General features: G+C 40.6%; 1 protein-coding gene across 3 annotated transcripts in view; it reads right to left on the bottom strand.

Moving 5' to 3' along the window:
* Positions 1-17,205, bottom strand: part of MRPL22 (mitochondrial ribosomal protein L22) — a 40,217-nt gene that overhangs the window by 12,170 nt on the left and 10,842 nt on the right. Inside the window, exon 3 of one of the 3 annotated variants that reach the window (XM_040241455.1) lies at positions 373-508. The exons of 1 other annotated variant lie outside the window; for it this stretch is intronic. In XM_040241455.1, the coding sequence (XP_040097389.1) occupies positions 373-508 (136 nt within the window). The remainder of the gene's footprint in view (positions 1-372; positions 509-17,205) is intronic. One more of the 3 variants, XM_040241456.1, reaches the window with a different exon arrangement.

Genomic DNA, 17,205 nt, shown 5'->3' on the forward strand with positions numbered 1-17,205 from the left:
TCCTCTCTCCATGGAATTCTCCAGGCAAGAATACTGGAGAGTGGGTTGCCATTCCCTTCTCCAGGGGATCTTCCCTGACCCAAGGATTCAACCCCCAGTTCTCCTGCATTGCAGGCAGATTCTTTACCATTTGAGCCACCAGGGAAGCCCATCCAGGAGCGCTTCTGGATAAGCAAATAAATAAAGAAACAAAATAAATAAGAAGCAAATAAATAAGAAACAAAAACAATCTTTTTAACTATCAAAAAAATAAACCTAGAATATTTTCTGCTATAATTTTTTTCTTAATATGGAATACTAAATCATTGCTAGCTACACAAGAGTAAGAGTGCTTTATCAAAATGAAGAGATCAATTATACCCACAAACTTACAGCTGGTCTCCGAGGCTCTCCAGGCAGTTGTGGAGGATAAACAATTTTATTCTTCTTCTCCCATTTTCGAGATATTTCAAGAGAAGCACTTGTGTGGATATGTGATTGGGGTAAAATGCTGTGAGATGAAAAAAGCCTGTAAAGCAACAGACACTTAGAATCTTCTCCACATCTATTTTCTGAACCACATCAGCTCCATTTTGATGGAAACTATTTAAGGATAACAAGTGGGAACATTCTGGACATACTTGTTAACAGAGAGTGCTATTACATAAAATACCACAAAGAGCTTGTAGTGTACTGAATGCTAAGAAGAGTGAAAAGTCAGTAACTCACATTAAGTCAAATAATAAACATATTATAATGCCCAAGATATCTTATCCTTACTGACCAATAAACACTTATTTTTTTAGGGACTTTCTCATCATATATATATAATATACAACATTATGTAAGTTTCAGGTGTACAACATAATGAGTCACAATTTTTAAAGGTTACATTCCATTTATAGTTATTATAAAATGTTGGCTATATTCCCTGTTTCACAATATGCCCTTGCAGCTTACTGATTTTATACATAGTAGCTTGTACTTAACCTCCTACCCCTGTTTTGCCCCCGCCTTCCCCTCTTCCCGCTGGTAACCATCAGTTTTCTATATTCACTAGCTTGTTTTCCAGTTTAGATTCAACATATGTTGTACAATATTTGTCTTTCTCAGTCTCACTTATTTCACTAAAGATAATAATTTAACTGAAGTTCATCCACATTGTTGCAAACAGCAAAATTTCATTCCTTTTTACGGTGGCCAGTGACTACTGATTCGCTACTGTAAGTCATCTCAGTCCTAAAACAGATTTAAAGACACAGCAGATCCCTGACATGATCTGAAGAATTACTCAACTTTGTTGAAAAATCAAGACAAATAACATCATTTTGTAATCCCTAAGAAATTAATGCATAAAGGTGGATTTATATGCCTCCTGATGTAAAAAGACACCACCCACTATCTATGAAGTAGTCTTTCTGCCAAAAACAAACCTGAATCAATCTTGAGTCAATACAGAAAAGACAGAGACAGGGACACCTGTTAAACAACACGAAGGGGATGTGCTCAACAAAATCCGAGCTGTACTTAAGTCTGTGACACCAAAGCCCACTTTCTTCAACAAACAAATCACAAGGAGAGTTTTTAAAAAGGAGCTGAATAAAGAACCTATATACAGACTATGAGAACTAAGAAAAATGTTGAGTGGACTTTTTTTTGAAAGTTTGATTCAATGTATTTAAACTAAAAAACGGTAAAACAAACAAAAAAAACCAATTTGTCCATTTTTCCCACCCCTCAACCCAAGAGGTTGCAGCCTCCTGCAACTATCAATCTGTTCTCTGTATCTATGAGCCTAGTTTTATTTTTGTTTTGTTTTTTAGATTCCACATACAAGAGAAATCAGATGTATTAGTCTTTCTTTGTCTGACTTATTTCACTTATCACACTACCCTCCAGGTTCGTCCTTGTCACAAATAGCAAAACTTCATTCTTTTTTACAGCTGATGAATACCTCTGTGTGTGTGTTTATATATTTATATATATCACAATCTCTTTACCTATTCATCCACTGACGGACACTGAGGTTGTTCCCATATCCTGGCTACTGTAATGCAGCAATGGATAAGAGTGTGTATATATCTTTTCAAAGCAGTGCTTTTGTTTTCTTCAAAAGTAGAATTGCTAGCTGACATGGTAGCTCATTTTTAAGTTTTTGAGAAACCTCCATACTGTTTTCCACGGTGGCTCCACCAAGTTACATTCCCACCAAAAGTCCACAAGGTTTCCCTTTTCTGCAAATCCCTGCCACCCTAACAAGTGCTGTGGTCTGGATTTGCATTTCTCTGATGATTTATGATACTGAGTATCTTTTCACGTACCTGTTGGTCACTGGCATGTCTTCCTTGGAAAAATAGCTATTCAGATCTTCTCAGTTTTTAATTTGATTGGGATCTCTTTACTACTTAGTTATATGAGTTTGTTGTATACTTTAGACATTAACCCTTTATCAAATATATTACCTACAGTTGTTTTCTCCCATTCAGTAGCTTGCCTTTTCATTACATAGCTGATTTCCTATGCAGAAGTTTTTTAGTTTAATAAAGCCCTACTTGTTAATTTTTGTTACTGCTTTTGGTGTCAGATTAAAAAACATTATTGCCAAGACCTAGGTCAAGGAGCTTACTGCCTGCTTTCTTCTAGGAGTTTTATGGTTTCAGGTCATACATTCAAGTCTTTAACCCACTTAATTTTGGAGTATGGTGTAAGATAGGATCCAATTTCATTCTTTTGCATATGGCTGTCCAATAGAGACTATCTTTTCCCCAATGTTGACAAAATATTTGTGGGTTTATTTCTGGGCTCTCTATTCTGTTCCATTGATCTATGTGTCCATTTTTATACCAATATCATACTGTTCTGATTACCACAGCTTTGTAATCAGGTAGCATGATGCCTTTAGCTTTGCTCTTCTTTCTCAAGATTGCTTTGGTTATTGGAGTTTGGAGGGTCCATACAACTTTTAAAAGTGTTCCATTTCTGTGAGAAAACGCCACTGAAAAACTCTTTTTAATTTTATTTATTTATGGCTGGGCTGGGTCTTTGGTGCTGCATGGGCTTTTGCTGTACGTGGGCTACTCTCCAGTTGTGGTGTGCAGGCTTCTCATCACGGCGGCTTCCCTTGTTGTGAAGCACAGGCCCTGGGACACGTGGGCTCAGCAGTTGCAGCTCCCAGGCTCCAGAGCACAGGCTCAATACTTGTGGCGCACAGGCTTAGTCACTACACAGCACGTGGGATCTTCCCAGGTGAGGGATCGAATCCGTGTCTCCTGCACTGGAAGGTGGATTATTTGCCAGTGAGCCACCAAAGCAGCCCTGCCACTGAAATTACGATAGGGACTGCACTGAATCTGTGACTTCTTTGAGTGGTATGGTCATTTAACAGTATTAATTCTTCCAGTCTATGAACACAAAACATCTTTGCATTTATTTCTATCTTCTTCAATTTCTTTCACTAATGTCTTGTAGTTTTTAATATACAAGTCTTTCATCTCCTTGGTTAAATTTGAGATATTTTATTCTTTCTGATGAATCTGTAAATGGGTTACTTGATTATCTGATAGTTCATTATTAGTATAAACAAGTTTTTGTGTATTGATTTTGTATCCTGCAACTTTACTGAATTCATTTATTTTTAATAGTTTTTTGGGGGGTCTTTAGGGTTTCCTTATCATGTTATCTGTAAATAGAGTTTTACTTCTTCCTTTCCAATTTGGATACCTTTTATTTCTTTTTTCTTGTCTAATTTCTGCAGCTAGAACTTCTAATATCATTTTGAATATAAGTGGTTAGAGTATATGTATATCATCATCTTTGTTCCTGACCTTATAAGAAAAGTTTTTAGCTTTTCACCATTGAGTATGATGCTAGCTGTGGACTTGACATATATGGCTTTTATGATGTTCAGGTATGTTCACTCAATGCTTGCCTTTTATCAAAAATGGATACTGAAAGTTTTTATCATAAATGAATACTGAATTTTGTCAAATGCTTTTTCTGTACGTCCATACTGAGATGATCATATGATTTTTTTTAATCTTTCATTTTGTTAATGTGGTGAATTGCATTAACTGGCTTGCATGTGTTGCACCATTTTTGGAATTGGAAAGTGTTGAATACATTTTTAGAATAAATCCCACTTAATCATGGTCTATGACCTTTTTTTTCTTTTTAAAAGTCTGGCAAGGATTTATTAGGAAGCTTATTAGTCACAGTGAATAAAAAGCCATGAACAGAAGAACCGAGATCTCCAAATTCTGCCACTGGGCTTACAACACTAGTTAGAAGCTGATAAACATTAAGGATATCCCAAAGGGAAGTATATCAAAGTCCCGTCTTACCCCAACCAGGATACCCACAAACACAGAAACAATGCCATGCTCTCCTCAGACCACTTACCTGGGCAACAGGGAAAAAGGACCCTCTCAAGCTATTAAGCAACATCAGGAGATTCCTGCTCTTCAAGCTGTAACATGGGACACTGGTACATGACAGACAACTCCAAGCTGGGCAACTTGACAAGTATGTTGAAAGATGACAGGGAGAAGGAGCAAGCAGGGACAAGTATTTCTGGTTACAGACTCCCCTGATGGTTAATACAAACACAATGCTGAGGCTTCAAAAAGTTTACCGCAGCCCAGGAATAGTTTCCATTTTAAAAAACAAGTCATAAAATAATCCTGCCACAAAGCAACAAGACACTTGGGATCCCATGGCCACATAAACTGGGAAGGCAGGCATTATCCATGGCTGCCAGATACTGACCAGCCCAAGACCCAGTTTCTGCAGGGCCCTAGAGAACCACGACTGTTCCCTGGCACCCACAAAACCCTTCCTGGGGGTGTGGTATCTTCCATAGGCCAGGTTTCTGCAGCAAGCCCCAAAGACAAAGCTTGGCAGAGGCTGTGGCAGCCAACTCTCTTTGGAGCCCCATCTCTCTGTCCTTCCCAACAGGATGTCATACTTCTTCAATGACACAATGCCTCTGTGGGAGTCTTAGCCAGACTTTAGGAAATAAATTGTGTCTGTGGGGTTACCTGATGGACCCTGTGGTCAGCTGGATTGGCTCATGCTTCATAACTGCAGATGGTGACCTCATGTGAGCAAAGCTCAGTCCATTCTCCTCTCAGGCCAATATAAAAGACCTTTGTGGTATCAGCTACAAAGTTTTTTGAAATATGAATTAAGAGATGACAGGTATTTGAAAAATGAGAAATTTTTGTAGCATACTCCAATACCCCTGTAAGATCCCGGTTCAGACTAAAGGTCTGATCTGGCTCCCTGTCTCTATCATCAAAGGACATCTGTGGAATGTTCCTGCACAGTCTTATCTCAGAAGGGTGTGAGTCATCATCTTCTCCCATTATAATGATGCCCTTGAGCTTGACATTGCCTGTACATGGAATATTAAACATAAGCTCTTCATCTGCATCACTTTCAACAAACTTGGAGCGGTCAGTCAGCTCCTCCATGGCCTAAAGACACCGCGGCCACTGCCCTCACGGCTCTCCTTGAGGCACTGCAACTGCTCCAGGTCAAAGAGCAGGTACAGGCCAGGTACAGGCCGAAGGTCAGGCCGCGCTGCTCGGGAGGCTCCTCCCGTTTGGCGGCGCAGCGGCAGTCGCCGCCACTGCTCGTGCGTCCCCTCGGCCTGCCGCTGCCGCCGCTCCCCACCACTCCTCTATGATCCTTTTAATGTATTGGTGAATTTAGTTTGCTAAGAACTTGTTGAGGGTTTTTCATCTGTGGTCATCAGGGATATTGGCCTGTAATTTTTTGTGTGTGGCACATTACTTGGTTTTGGTATCAGGATAATGCTGGCCTCATAAAATGTGTTTGGAAGAATTCTGCCCTGTTCTATTTGGGGGGAGAGTTTGAGAAGGACTACTTTTAATTCTTCTTTGAATGTGTGGTAGAATTTACCAGGGAAGCCATCTGGTCCTGGACTTTTTTTTTTTTTGGTCCTGGACTTTTGTTTGTTGGAGTTTCTGATTACTGATTCAGTCTCCTCGCTAGTAATCAGTTTGCTCAGATTTTCTATTTCATTATGATTCAGCCTTATGCTTCCCAGGTGGCGCAGGGCTTGGTAAAGAATCTGCCTGCCAAACCAGGAGACACAAGAGACGCAGGCTCAACCCCTAGGTTGGGAAGATCCCCTGTAGGAGGAAATAGCAATCCACTCCAGTATTCTTGCCTGGAAAATTCCATGGAGGAAAGCCTGGTGGGCTATAGTCCACGGGGTCGCAGAGTCCAACATGACTGAGCACACACACACAGATTCAACTCAGCCTTAGGTTATACGTCTCCAGGAATTTATTCATTTCTTCTAAGTTGTCCAATTTGCTGGCATATAATTATTCACAGTAGTCTCCTTTTTTTCAGTATTTTTCAAGTTATTTATTTACTTATTTTGGCTGCACTGCACCTTCACTGCTGTGCATGGGCCTTCTCTAGTTGCAGCACGTGGGGGCTGCTCATCAGCTGCAGCACGTGGCCTTCTCACTGCAGGGGTCTCTCTCAGGCTCTGGGCACGCAGGCTGCAGTTGTTGCAGTGCATGGGCTTAGCTGCCCTGCAGCACGTGGACTCTTCTGAACCAGGGATCAAGCCTGTATCCGCTGCAATGGTAGGCAGAGTCTTAACCACTGGACCACCAGAGGAGTCCCGTAGTAGTCTCTTAAGATCCTTTGTATTTCTGTGGTATCACTGTCACATATCTTCTTTTCATTTCTGATGTTATATAATAAAGTCCTCTCTCTCTTTTCTTGTTGAGTCTAGCTAAAGGTTTGTCAGGTTTGGAGGATTTTTTTTTTTAATCTTTTCAAAGAATTAGCTCTTAGTTATCAGTATTTTCTCTTGTCTTTTTAATGTCTAGTTCATTTGTTTCTGTTTTAATTTTTATTATTTCCTTCTTTCTGACTACTAACCTTGGGCTTCATTTGTTCTTCTAGATCCTAGAGGTGCAGAGTTATGCTGTTTCTTGAGATTTTTTCTTGTTTCTTGAGGTAGGCATTTGTTGCTGTGAATTTCCCTCTTAGAGCTGCTTTTGCTGCATCCCATAAATTCTGGTATATTACATTTCCATTTTTCTTAAGGTATTTTCTGACTTCTTCTTTGACTCATTGGTTATTCAGCAGCATATTATTTAACCTCCTATATCTCCTGCCATAGACACAATGAGTCTACAGCTACATATGGAACAATTTTCTCTTAAAAAAAAAAAAACAACTAAAGGTTGGCAGGATGACAACACATCAGGTACACAGGAAGAAAACTATATCACAGCAGTAGGAAAGGATGGCTCACAATCTTGTCATAAATTCCACACCCACCATGGCAACCCATAACTGAGAGGGAACTCAACACTCAGAGCTTCTCTCTGAGAACAAAGGGTTCAAACTCCATATCTGGCACTGCAACTTTTAAGACACACACTTGAGAGTTGAACCCCCAAAACACCTAATTTTGAAAACCAACTGAGCTCACGGCCCACAACCCACAAGCTGGAGACAATCAGAGAAACACCTCTTAAAGAGTCACACTCAGAAACTCACCCACCCCAATGCTCAGCTCAGAAGCAGCCAATTTCCACACTTACAGTAAAGGAGGCTCACTTGTTTACATTAAAACTTCAGCCCAGGGATTTCCCCAGCAGTACCATGGTTAAAACCGAGGTCTTACTGCAAAGGGTCCAGAGGCTCAATCTCTGGTCAGGGAACTAAGATCCCACAAACCATGTGGTACAGCCAAAAGTAAATTTAAACGAACAAACAAACCAACCCTAAGCCTGAGAGGCAAGTTAACACACACATTAAGGAGCCTGGTGCAACACTCTCCAGGGAAGGAAACTGGTAGGCACCATCTTTGCTCTCTCCTTTACCATGCTCCAGAGAACCAGTATCTATCTCCCAGAAGACAGCCTTTATATGCATCTGGTACCCCAACTTTTGCAGCTGCCATCCAGGAGATAACTCTTGACTGTCTGGCTCTGGGGGTCAGAGGAGCTTGCGTTCCTGTTCACATGGAACTGTAGTAACAGGTGTCGCCCAAAGAGCTCAGAACCCTGTCTGGCACCATGAATTTTATGACTGCTGCCAGGGAACACTTCTACATCACTTGGCTCTGGTAATCAGAGGCTTAAACTTACTTGTGGGTCCCCCAGGAATGTAACCAATGGAGAAAGAGTTCTTAAACAGTTGCCACCCATGGGACACAGCAAGAGGCAACAGATCTTTGAGGTCTTTCTATGAAGGAGGCCTATTAGCTAACCATCCTAACTGGCCTGGAGGCAGGCTTCTAAGCAAACAATACATATCAAGGGACTGACTGTAATCCTTTCCAAAGTTGGGGTTGGTGGTAGGGAGGTTGTAGACACTATCTTAGCACTCATCCTCTGCCAGGCTACAAAGCACCAGTGTCTCTGGAGGGGAGCTTTACACATGTCTCATATAGCTTCTGCAGCTGACATCCATGGAATGCCCCTTGGTCACCTGGCCCTCATGACCAGAGGGGCTTGTGTTCTGGGTCTCATGGGACTGCGGCCATTGGGGAAGGATGATTCGTGGCAGACTACCATCCTCAGGTGACTGAACAGACAGCAGACCAAGGCACACTCCTCAGTCTTTCTATGAAGGAGACCACACTGCAGTCCTGGAACTTTTGAGTGGAAAGCCTCAAGTCTGCAACACATTTAGTAGCCTATGAAGCAGCTCTCAAGAATGCAGGCTGGGGTCTTCGCTGGTTGTCCAGTGGTTAAGACCTCATGCTTCCAATGCAGGAGGCACAGGTTTAATCTTTGGTTGGGGAACTAAAATCCTACATGCCTTGCAGTGCAGCCAAGAAACAAAACAAAACAAAAAATAATGTAAGCTGTAGACATCAGCTTAGAGCTCTTTTTCTCTGCCTTACTCCAGCTTACCAATCAATATCTTCCCCAAAAGAAGCTTATACACTCATCTGGAGGGTGTATCCTGATTTTTGCAACTGCTGCCCAGAGGACAGATCTCCTGGCTCTGGGGGCCAAAAGGGCTTACCTTTGTGGCCCCCCAGAACTGAATATATTTGCATACTTATAAGTTTGCTGCCTAAGGGTCTAGCTTCCAGTCAGATTGAATCTAGGTGCTGAAATCCTCCTCTTTGGAACACTATTCTCAGCACAACCTCAACAAATGGGAGCCATTTGCCACTTGTGCAAACACAGAAGTGTGAAAGACAAACAAAAGCTGTGGCAGGGATGAATGAAAAGTTTCACCTCCTACATGAGGCCACTCCTTCAAGACTGGGAGAAGTGGCTGTTTCTTCTACTGTATAGAAACCAACACAGAGAATCAAGTGAAATGAAGACACAGATGAATATGCTCCAAGTGAGTTAAGATAAAAACCTCACAAAAAATTCTTAAGGAAACAGAGATAAGTAATTTACCTAATAAAGAGTTCAAATTAACAGTCATCAAGATGCCCAGTGAACTGGGAAGACAAATGGATGAAAAGAGTGAAAACTTCAACAGAAAGTGGAAAATATAAGAAAATATACAGTCCGTATATTTCTCTAGGCCAGAATACCAGCGTGGATACCCTTTCCCCTCACCAGGGAATCTTCCCAACCCAGGGATCAAACCCAGGTCTCCTGCATTGCAGGCGGATTCTTTACCAGCTGAGCCACAGGGGAAGCCCAAGAATACTGAAGTGGATAGCCTATCCCTTCTCCAGGGGATCTTCCCGACCCAGGAATCGAACTGCGGTCTCCTGCACTGGTGGATTCTTTACCAGCTGAACTACCAGGAAAGCAGCAGAAGTCACGGAGCTGAAGAATTATTGCGCTGAAAAATACACTTGAGGAACATCAACAACAAATTCAATGAAGCAGAAGAAAGAATCTGTCAACTTTAAGAAAAGGCAGTAGAACTCACCCAAGCAGAGCAACAAAAAGAAAAAGAATAAACTTCCAACCAAGAATACTCTATCTGGTGAAGTTACCATTCAGAATTGAAGGAAAGACACCAGAAAATGGGCATAGCGGGAACCTACCTCAACATAATAAAGGCCATATATGACAAACTCCGAGCAAACATTTTTCTTAATGGTGAAAAACTGAAACTATTTCCTCTAAGATCAGGAACAAGACAAGGGTGCTCACTCTTACCACTACTATTCAATATAGCTTCAGAAGTTTTAGCCACAGCAATCAGAGAAGAAAAAGAAATTAAATGAATCCAGATTGCAAAAGAGAAAGCAAAACTCTCACTGTTTGCAGATGATACGATTCTACACATATAAAACCCTAAAGGAGCCACCAGAAAATAACTAGAGCTAATCAATGAATTTACAGCAAAGTTGCAGGATACAAAATTAAGAGAGAAATCCCTTGCATTCCTATACACTAACAACAAAAAAAAATCAGAAAGAGAAATTAAGGAAACAATCCCATTCACCACTGAAACAAAAAGAATAGAATTCCAAGGAATAAACCTACCTAAGGAGACAAAAGATCTGTATGCAGAAAACTGTAAGACACTGATGAAAGAAATCAAAGACGACAGACAGATGGAGAGACGCACCGTATCACTGGACTCAAAGAATCAATACTGTGAAACGAGTATACTACTCAAAGCAAGCTACAGAGTCAACGCAATCCCTACCAAATTACCAACAACAGCACGAGTCACAGAACCAGAAAAAAAAATTTCACTATTTGTATGAAAACACAAAAGGCTCCAAATACCCAAAGCAAACTAGACAAATAAGAAGGGAGCTGGAGGAATCAACCATCCTGATCTCAAACTATACTACAAAGCTACAGTCAGTTAAGACAGTATGGTATTGGCACAAAATCAGAAATACAGATCAACAGAACAAAATAGAAAGTCCAGAGATAAATACACATACCTATGGGTACCTTATCTTTGACACGGGAGGCAAGAATATACAGTGGAGAAAAGAGAGCCTCTTCAGTAAGTGGTGCTGGGAAAACTGGTCAACCACATGTAAAAGAATGAAACTAGAACACTTTCTTACACCATACACAAAAATAAACTCAAACTGGATTAAAGACCTAAACGTAAGGCCAGACACTATAAAACTCTTAGAGGAAAACATAGGCAGTACATTCTTTGACATAAATCACAGCAATAACCTCTTTGACTCATCTCCCAGAGTAATGGAAATAAAAACAAAAATAAACAGTGGGACCTAATTAAACTTAAAAGCTTCTGCACAGCAAAACAAACTATAAACAAGACGAAAAGACAACCCTCAGAATGGGAGGGAATAAATGCCTGTGAAACAATTGAGAAAGGATTAATCTCCAAAATATATAAGCAGTTGATGCTGCTCAATACCAGAAAAACAAACAACCCAATCAAAAAATGGGTGTGAGAACTACACAGGCATTTCTCCAAAGAAGACATACAAATGGTCAACAAACACATGGAGAGATGTTCAACATCATTCATTACTAGAGAAAAGGAAATGAGGTATCACCTCACACCAGTCAGAATGGCCATCATCAAAAAATTTACAAAGAATAAATGCTGGAGAAGGTGTGGAAAAAAAGGGAATCCTCTTGCACTGCTGGTGGGAATGTAAACTGATAGAGCCACTATGGAGAACAGTATGGAGATTCCTTAAAAAACTATGAATAAAATTACCATATGACCCAGCAATCCCACTACTGGGCATACACCATGAGGAAACCATAACTGAAAAAGACACATGTAACCCAATGTTCACTGTACCACTATTTACAGTATCTAGGATACAGAAGCAACCTAGATATCCATCAACAGGTGAACGGATAAAGAGGTTGTGGTACATACATACAATGGAATATTATTCATCCATAAAAAAGGAACACAGTTGAATCAGTTCTAATGACGCAGATGAACACAGAACCTATTATACAGAGTGAAGAAAGTCAGAAAAATAAGTATCATATGTTAACACATACACATGGAATCTAGAAAAATGGTACTGATTAAGCTATTTTCAGGGCAGGAATAGAGATGCAGACGTAGAGAATGGGCTTTTGGACACAGTGGGAGAAGGCGAGGGTGGGACGAACTGAGAGAGTAGCAATGAAATATGTATATGATCATGTGTAGAATAGCTAAGGGGAAGTTGCTGTGTCACACGGGGAGCTCAACAAGGCACTCTGACAACCTAGGGGGTGGGATGGGGGGGTGGGTGGTGAGTGAGGGGACAGATGTATACTTATGACTGACTCACTTTGTCATATGGCAGAGGCCAATACAATATTGTAAAGCAGCTGTCCTCCAATTAAAAACAAAAACAAAGAAAAAAACTGACTGAAATACATATACGTAGACAATTGCTTCAAGAGATTAAAAAAAAAAAAAAGAACTAAAGGAGTCTTCTAGACAAGCAAAAGCTAAAGGGGTTCCTCACCATTAAACTGACCTTACAAAAAATTCTTATTTCTTTAAGTGTGGACTACTATAACTTTAAAAGTATAAAAGTTATTTAACCACTGGATATTTGAACATTACCTGGACATTCGATACTTTTAAATAAGATACACAGTGAAATGTTTATTGATGAAATAATAAACTATCTGGGATTTGTTTCAAAATATGGTGGGGGAAAGCAAGGGCCAAAGATAAAGCAAGAAAGGCCATGAGTTAATAAGTGCTGGAGTTGGATGATGGGTTCATGTGGGATCATCATACTGTCTACCTTTCCTTACATCTGGATATATCCAAATAACAACAAACTTTGGTGCTTCCCTACTGCTCAGAATATAGTCCAAACTCCTCAATAAGACATAGAAGGCCTCTCATATTCTAACCCCAAGCTGACCATCATAGCTTATTTACCTTAAGGCACAGACATTTGCTGCTCCCTGTACAAGCCACGTACTTTTATATATATCTTTACACTTTTGCTCACATTGTTTTCTCTTCCCTCATTATCTCCTAAATGAAATGCATGTCCTGTTTTAAGTCCCAGCTCAAATGTCACCTCAATGTGAAGCACTGAGCACCTCAACCTGAACCTGATTCCTTGTTTGAGATAACCAACGCCCCCCCACCATCGCCTTAATATGAATACTTTGTTCTTGCCAGCTGTACAACAAGTTGGACTACTCCTGAACTATTAATAAGGTGACTGCAAAACCATGAGTTCCCGCAGTAAGTATATCAATTTGAGCATCTCAGGGGCAAGACTGACATCCTTTGTATTTCAGCACCAAGGACAGTATCTGGCACATTCATACTGGGTGAAAATTTAATCTACACTTAAAATATTCAAAGCTGCTGTATACTGGCAGACTCTCACACAATATATATGCAATTAGATTATATACTTGGTAAAGTCTTTGCTTTTAATTCTCAAACCATTCAGGCTAAAGAATTTTAAAAATGTATTCTTCTAGTGGCTCATTTCTCCTACTCTACCTCAAGTTCACTGATCAGTGCCATCGAAATACCTAACAAAATCTGTACCTTTGCCATCCACCTTTAGGTTCTACTATTTTAACTGAAAAGCACAAAACTAGGACACATGATGTTAGAGGACAGAATTTTCTAATAAAATTATAAGCCAGGTGATGAGGGCAGAGACTATAGAATCCAGCAGACCTGGATCTAAATCCTAACTCTAATCCTAGGTGAAAGGCCTTGGGGAAGTGACATACCTTTCGAGGCCTGTTTTCTCACCAGTAAAATGAGTAATAATAATTATTATCTCATAGGCTTTGTTTTGGCTGCACTGTGCAGGAGGCGGCATCTTAGTTCCCCAACCAGGTGTTGAACCCACACCCCCTGCAATGGATGCACAGTCTTAACCACTGGACCTCCAGGGAAGACCCCCTCATAGGTTTCCTGAAAGTGAAAGTCGCTCAGTCGTGTCCAACTCTTTGCAACCCCATTGACTGTACAGTCCTTGGAACTATCCTGGCCAGAATACTGGAGTGGGTAGCCTATTCCCTTCTCCAGGGGATCTTCCCAACCCACGGATTGAACTCAGGTCTCCCGCACAGCAGGCAGATTCTTTACCAGCCGAGTCACGAGGGAAGCCCAAGAATACTGGAGTGGGTGGCCTATGCCTTTTCCATGGGATCCTCCCGACCTAGGAATCAAACCAGGGTCTCCTGCATTGCAGATGGATTCTGCACCAGCTGAGCTCCCAGGGAAGCCCATAGACTTCTTAAGGAGCTCAAATGAGATACTTTAAGTAAAATATTTAATCTGACACATTAATGAGGCTCAATAAATTTTAGATATTATTACTTTTAGAATGAGAAGAACAATACCTACTTCATTCTGTTGGCAGTGGATAAATAATTAACATACACCCCACAAAGTCTACCACATGATATACACCAGTAGCTAGTATTAATTTTTAATCAGGCCCTCTGAACAATTCATCTCTTCTGTTCTCAATAAGTAAATAAATACTTTGCAGATTAAAAAAAAACTCTTTGAACTGTAAACTTCACATTACAAAATTTCAAATCTCCTCTCATGTTTATAATCATGGTCAAATTTGTTTCTATGAAGCTGTGATTCATGGGTCCTAAGTTAGTCAAATTTCTTTTATCTATAAGAAGAGGAATTGGTGTACTTCATCTCCAGGGAATCTCTGAACCTTAATCTTCTCTAATCTCATGCCTAACAACAGGATTTCAGAAATATGAATGGCTTGGCTTCTATTTAAAAAACAAACAAAACTGAAAGGCAACCAGGATCAACTTTTATCACTTGGAAATTCATATATCACTACTGATATTTACTATATCTTTTCATTTACTAGGAAACCCACATCCCTTTACCTTCACTGTATCTCTGTTACTTCGGTGAAGGAAGGTAGGTATGAACCACCAGTCTAGAGTGTTCATACGTAAAATATACACACAGGTTCCCACAGTACAGTGAGACTGCCAGAACTCAAGCAGAAAGTGGATGGTATGCTGGAACTAGCATATGAATTTCCCTACTCTCATCATTCTAGTGTTCAGTATCTACCAATACTCAAGGATTAAGTTTAAGTAGCACTTTCCAATTCCTGCCATAGTCATTTGGCATTGAAAAGTAGCTCAGCATTGAAAAGTAGCAGATCCACGCCAAATTTTAGGATTAAGAGTTAAATCAGATAATAAGAGTATCTGAAACTTTAAAAAATCACAATTTGACAGAATACTTCCTCTTTGTTACTCAAAGTTTATTTAGAAATTTAATACAAGGTATACCCAAGTCCCAAGTGAAGATAATACTGGCCTCCAGCTCAGTCTTAAGAGAATTATGTCATTAGATGCAACAAGGTAAAAAATTCTTTGTTCCAAATTTACTTCAGATAACATCAAATTAATTCCACACTTGAGACTGAATAAAAGAACATACTCCCTCCTGACTCAATTATAATCTAAAAGGGCTGAAGTGATATATATATATATTCTCAGGCATGCGTGCATGCTAAGTCACTTCAGTCATGTCTCTTTGAGACCCTATGGACTGTAGCCCACCAGGCTCCTCAGTTCATGGGATTCTCCAGGCAAAAATACTGGAGTGGGTTCCCATGCCCGCTTCCAGGGGATCTTCCTGACCCAAGGATCGAATCTGCGTCTCCTGCATTACAGGCAGTTTCTTTACTGCTGAGCAACCAGGGAAGCCCTGTATATTCTCCTAACTCAATATGATTTTACTGTGTGAAAATCAAGGACAAGCAATCAAGGAAACAGGAATTTAGCAAACAAAAAAAAGTGAAACCAACATTGGTCTTGGTATCTTCTTATCTTCAAACTTTATGTCTCTTCCTTGCTAATTAAACCTCCAGTGTCTCCTCCCTCATCCTCAGTCTCAGCTAATAACTGTGCTTCTTCACTGAGATAAACAATCAGAAGAGAACATCTACAAGCTCCCACTACCTAGTCTACATACTTACCAGCATCCGTATCCATACACACTTAACGACTATACCTTCACTTACTACTATAATTCAAGTCTATGCACTAACCAGGACCAATCTCATCCCCTGCTCCCTAGATCCCATTCCTTCTCACCTACTTAAGAGCACTGCTCCCACCAATTCTTTCTTCCCCCTTTAAATCATCAATTTTTCTTCTCTACCAGAACATTCCCATCAGCAAACAAATATACTCTTAATATCTCTCAACTTAAAACAAACTGTCCCCAACCAACTTCCCCAAACTACTCAAGCAAAACTCCTTGAATGAGTAACCTAAATTCCTTGTCTCTCATTCCAGCCCTACCATTCACCCTTAATCCTCTCTTCAGTTGTGACACTAACACTGCTTTATTAAAGTCATTGAAGATATCTGTGTTGTAAAACCCAGTGGACAATTCTCACTTCTCACCCAGAACGATTTAAGAATCTCTGGTAAAAGGGATCTGACTACTCAACGATTCCAACTTTGGGAGGGTGGGATTCCTCACACCACCACTAAGCAACACGGACGTCAGCTGGGGGTCCTACAACTCAATTCTGACACTCTCTACCTGAGGATAGCAGATCAAGGGCTTCTCCCATAAAACCAACATCCACTTCAGATACCAATTACAAGCCCAGGTTGTTACCTGTGCTTCTGACCAACTGCCTATACAGATCAAGAGGTTCTCATGACCCCCTTTTGGGGTTTGCTAAAGCAGCTTATAAGATTCAGGAAACCTACTTAATCACTAGATTACTGACTTTTTACAAAAGATTGAACCCCCTTTTGTCTTTTTACGGAGGCTTCATTACACAGGCAGGATTAACTCATTCACTGGCCATTCAACCTCCACTCCTCCTCACCGCCCCCCCACACCCTGTCCCTGGATACCAGGAGGCGGTACAACTCAAAGTCCCACCCCTCCATTCATGCTTGATTCCCCTCACAACTACCACCCCGTCTTCAGTGCTTCCCCAAACTCACCTCATTAATAAAAACCCTGTGGAAAGGGGCTTGTCAGGAATAACAAGAGACCCATGTCACTTTATGCCTCTGAAGTCATAAACTGAGATGAAAGACCAAAGATGATGACAAAAGAAGCTCCCATCAACCTATGGCTCAGGAAATTCCAAAGGTTTCGGGAGCTGTAAGCCAGAACCATGGACAAAGACCAAATAAATATGACAGAAATGTATTTTGGCTTCTCATAAATCACAATACCCCATCCAGTCACTTGCTCTTCCTTGGGACACTTTTCTGAGCTCCAGGACACTGTGCGTGCTGGGTTTTCCTCTCACCCCTTAGACACTTCTCCAGTCTCCTT

The sequence above is a fragment of the Oryx dammah genome, unplaced genomic scaffold (genome assembly GCF_014754425.2).
Source record: "Oryx dammah isolate SB20612 unplaced genomic scaffold, SCBI_Odam_1.1 HiC_scaffold_5, whole genome shotgun sequence".
Classification (NCBI taxonomy): domain Eukaryota; kingdom Metazoa; phylum Chordata; class Mammalia; order Artiodactyla; family Bovidae; genus Oryx; species Oryx dammah.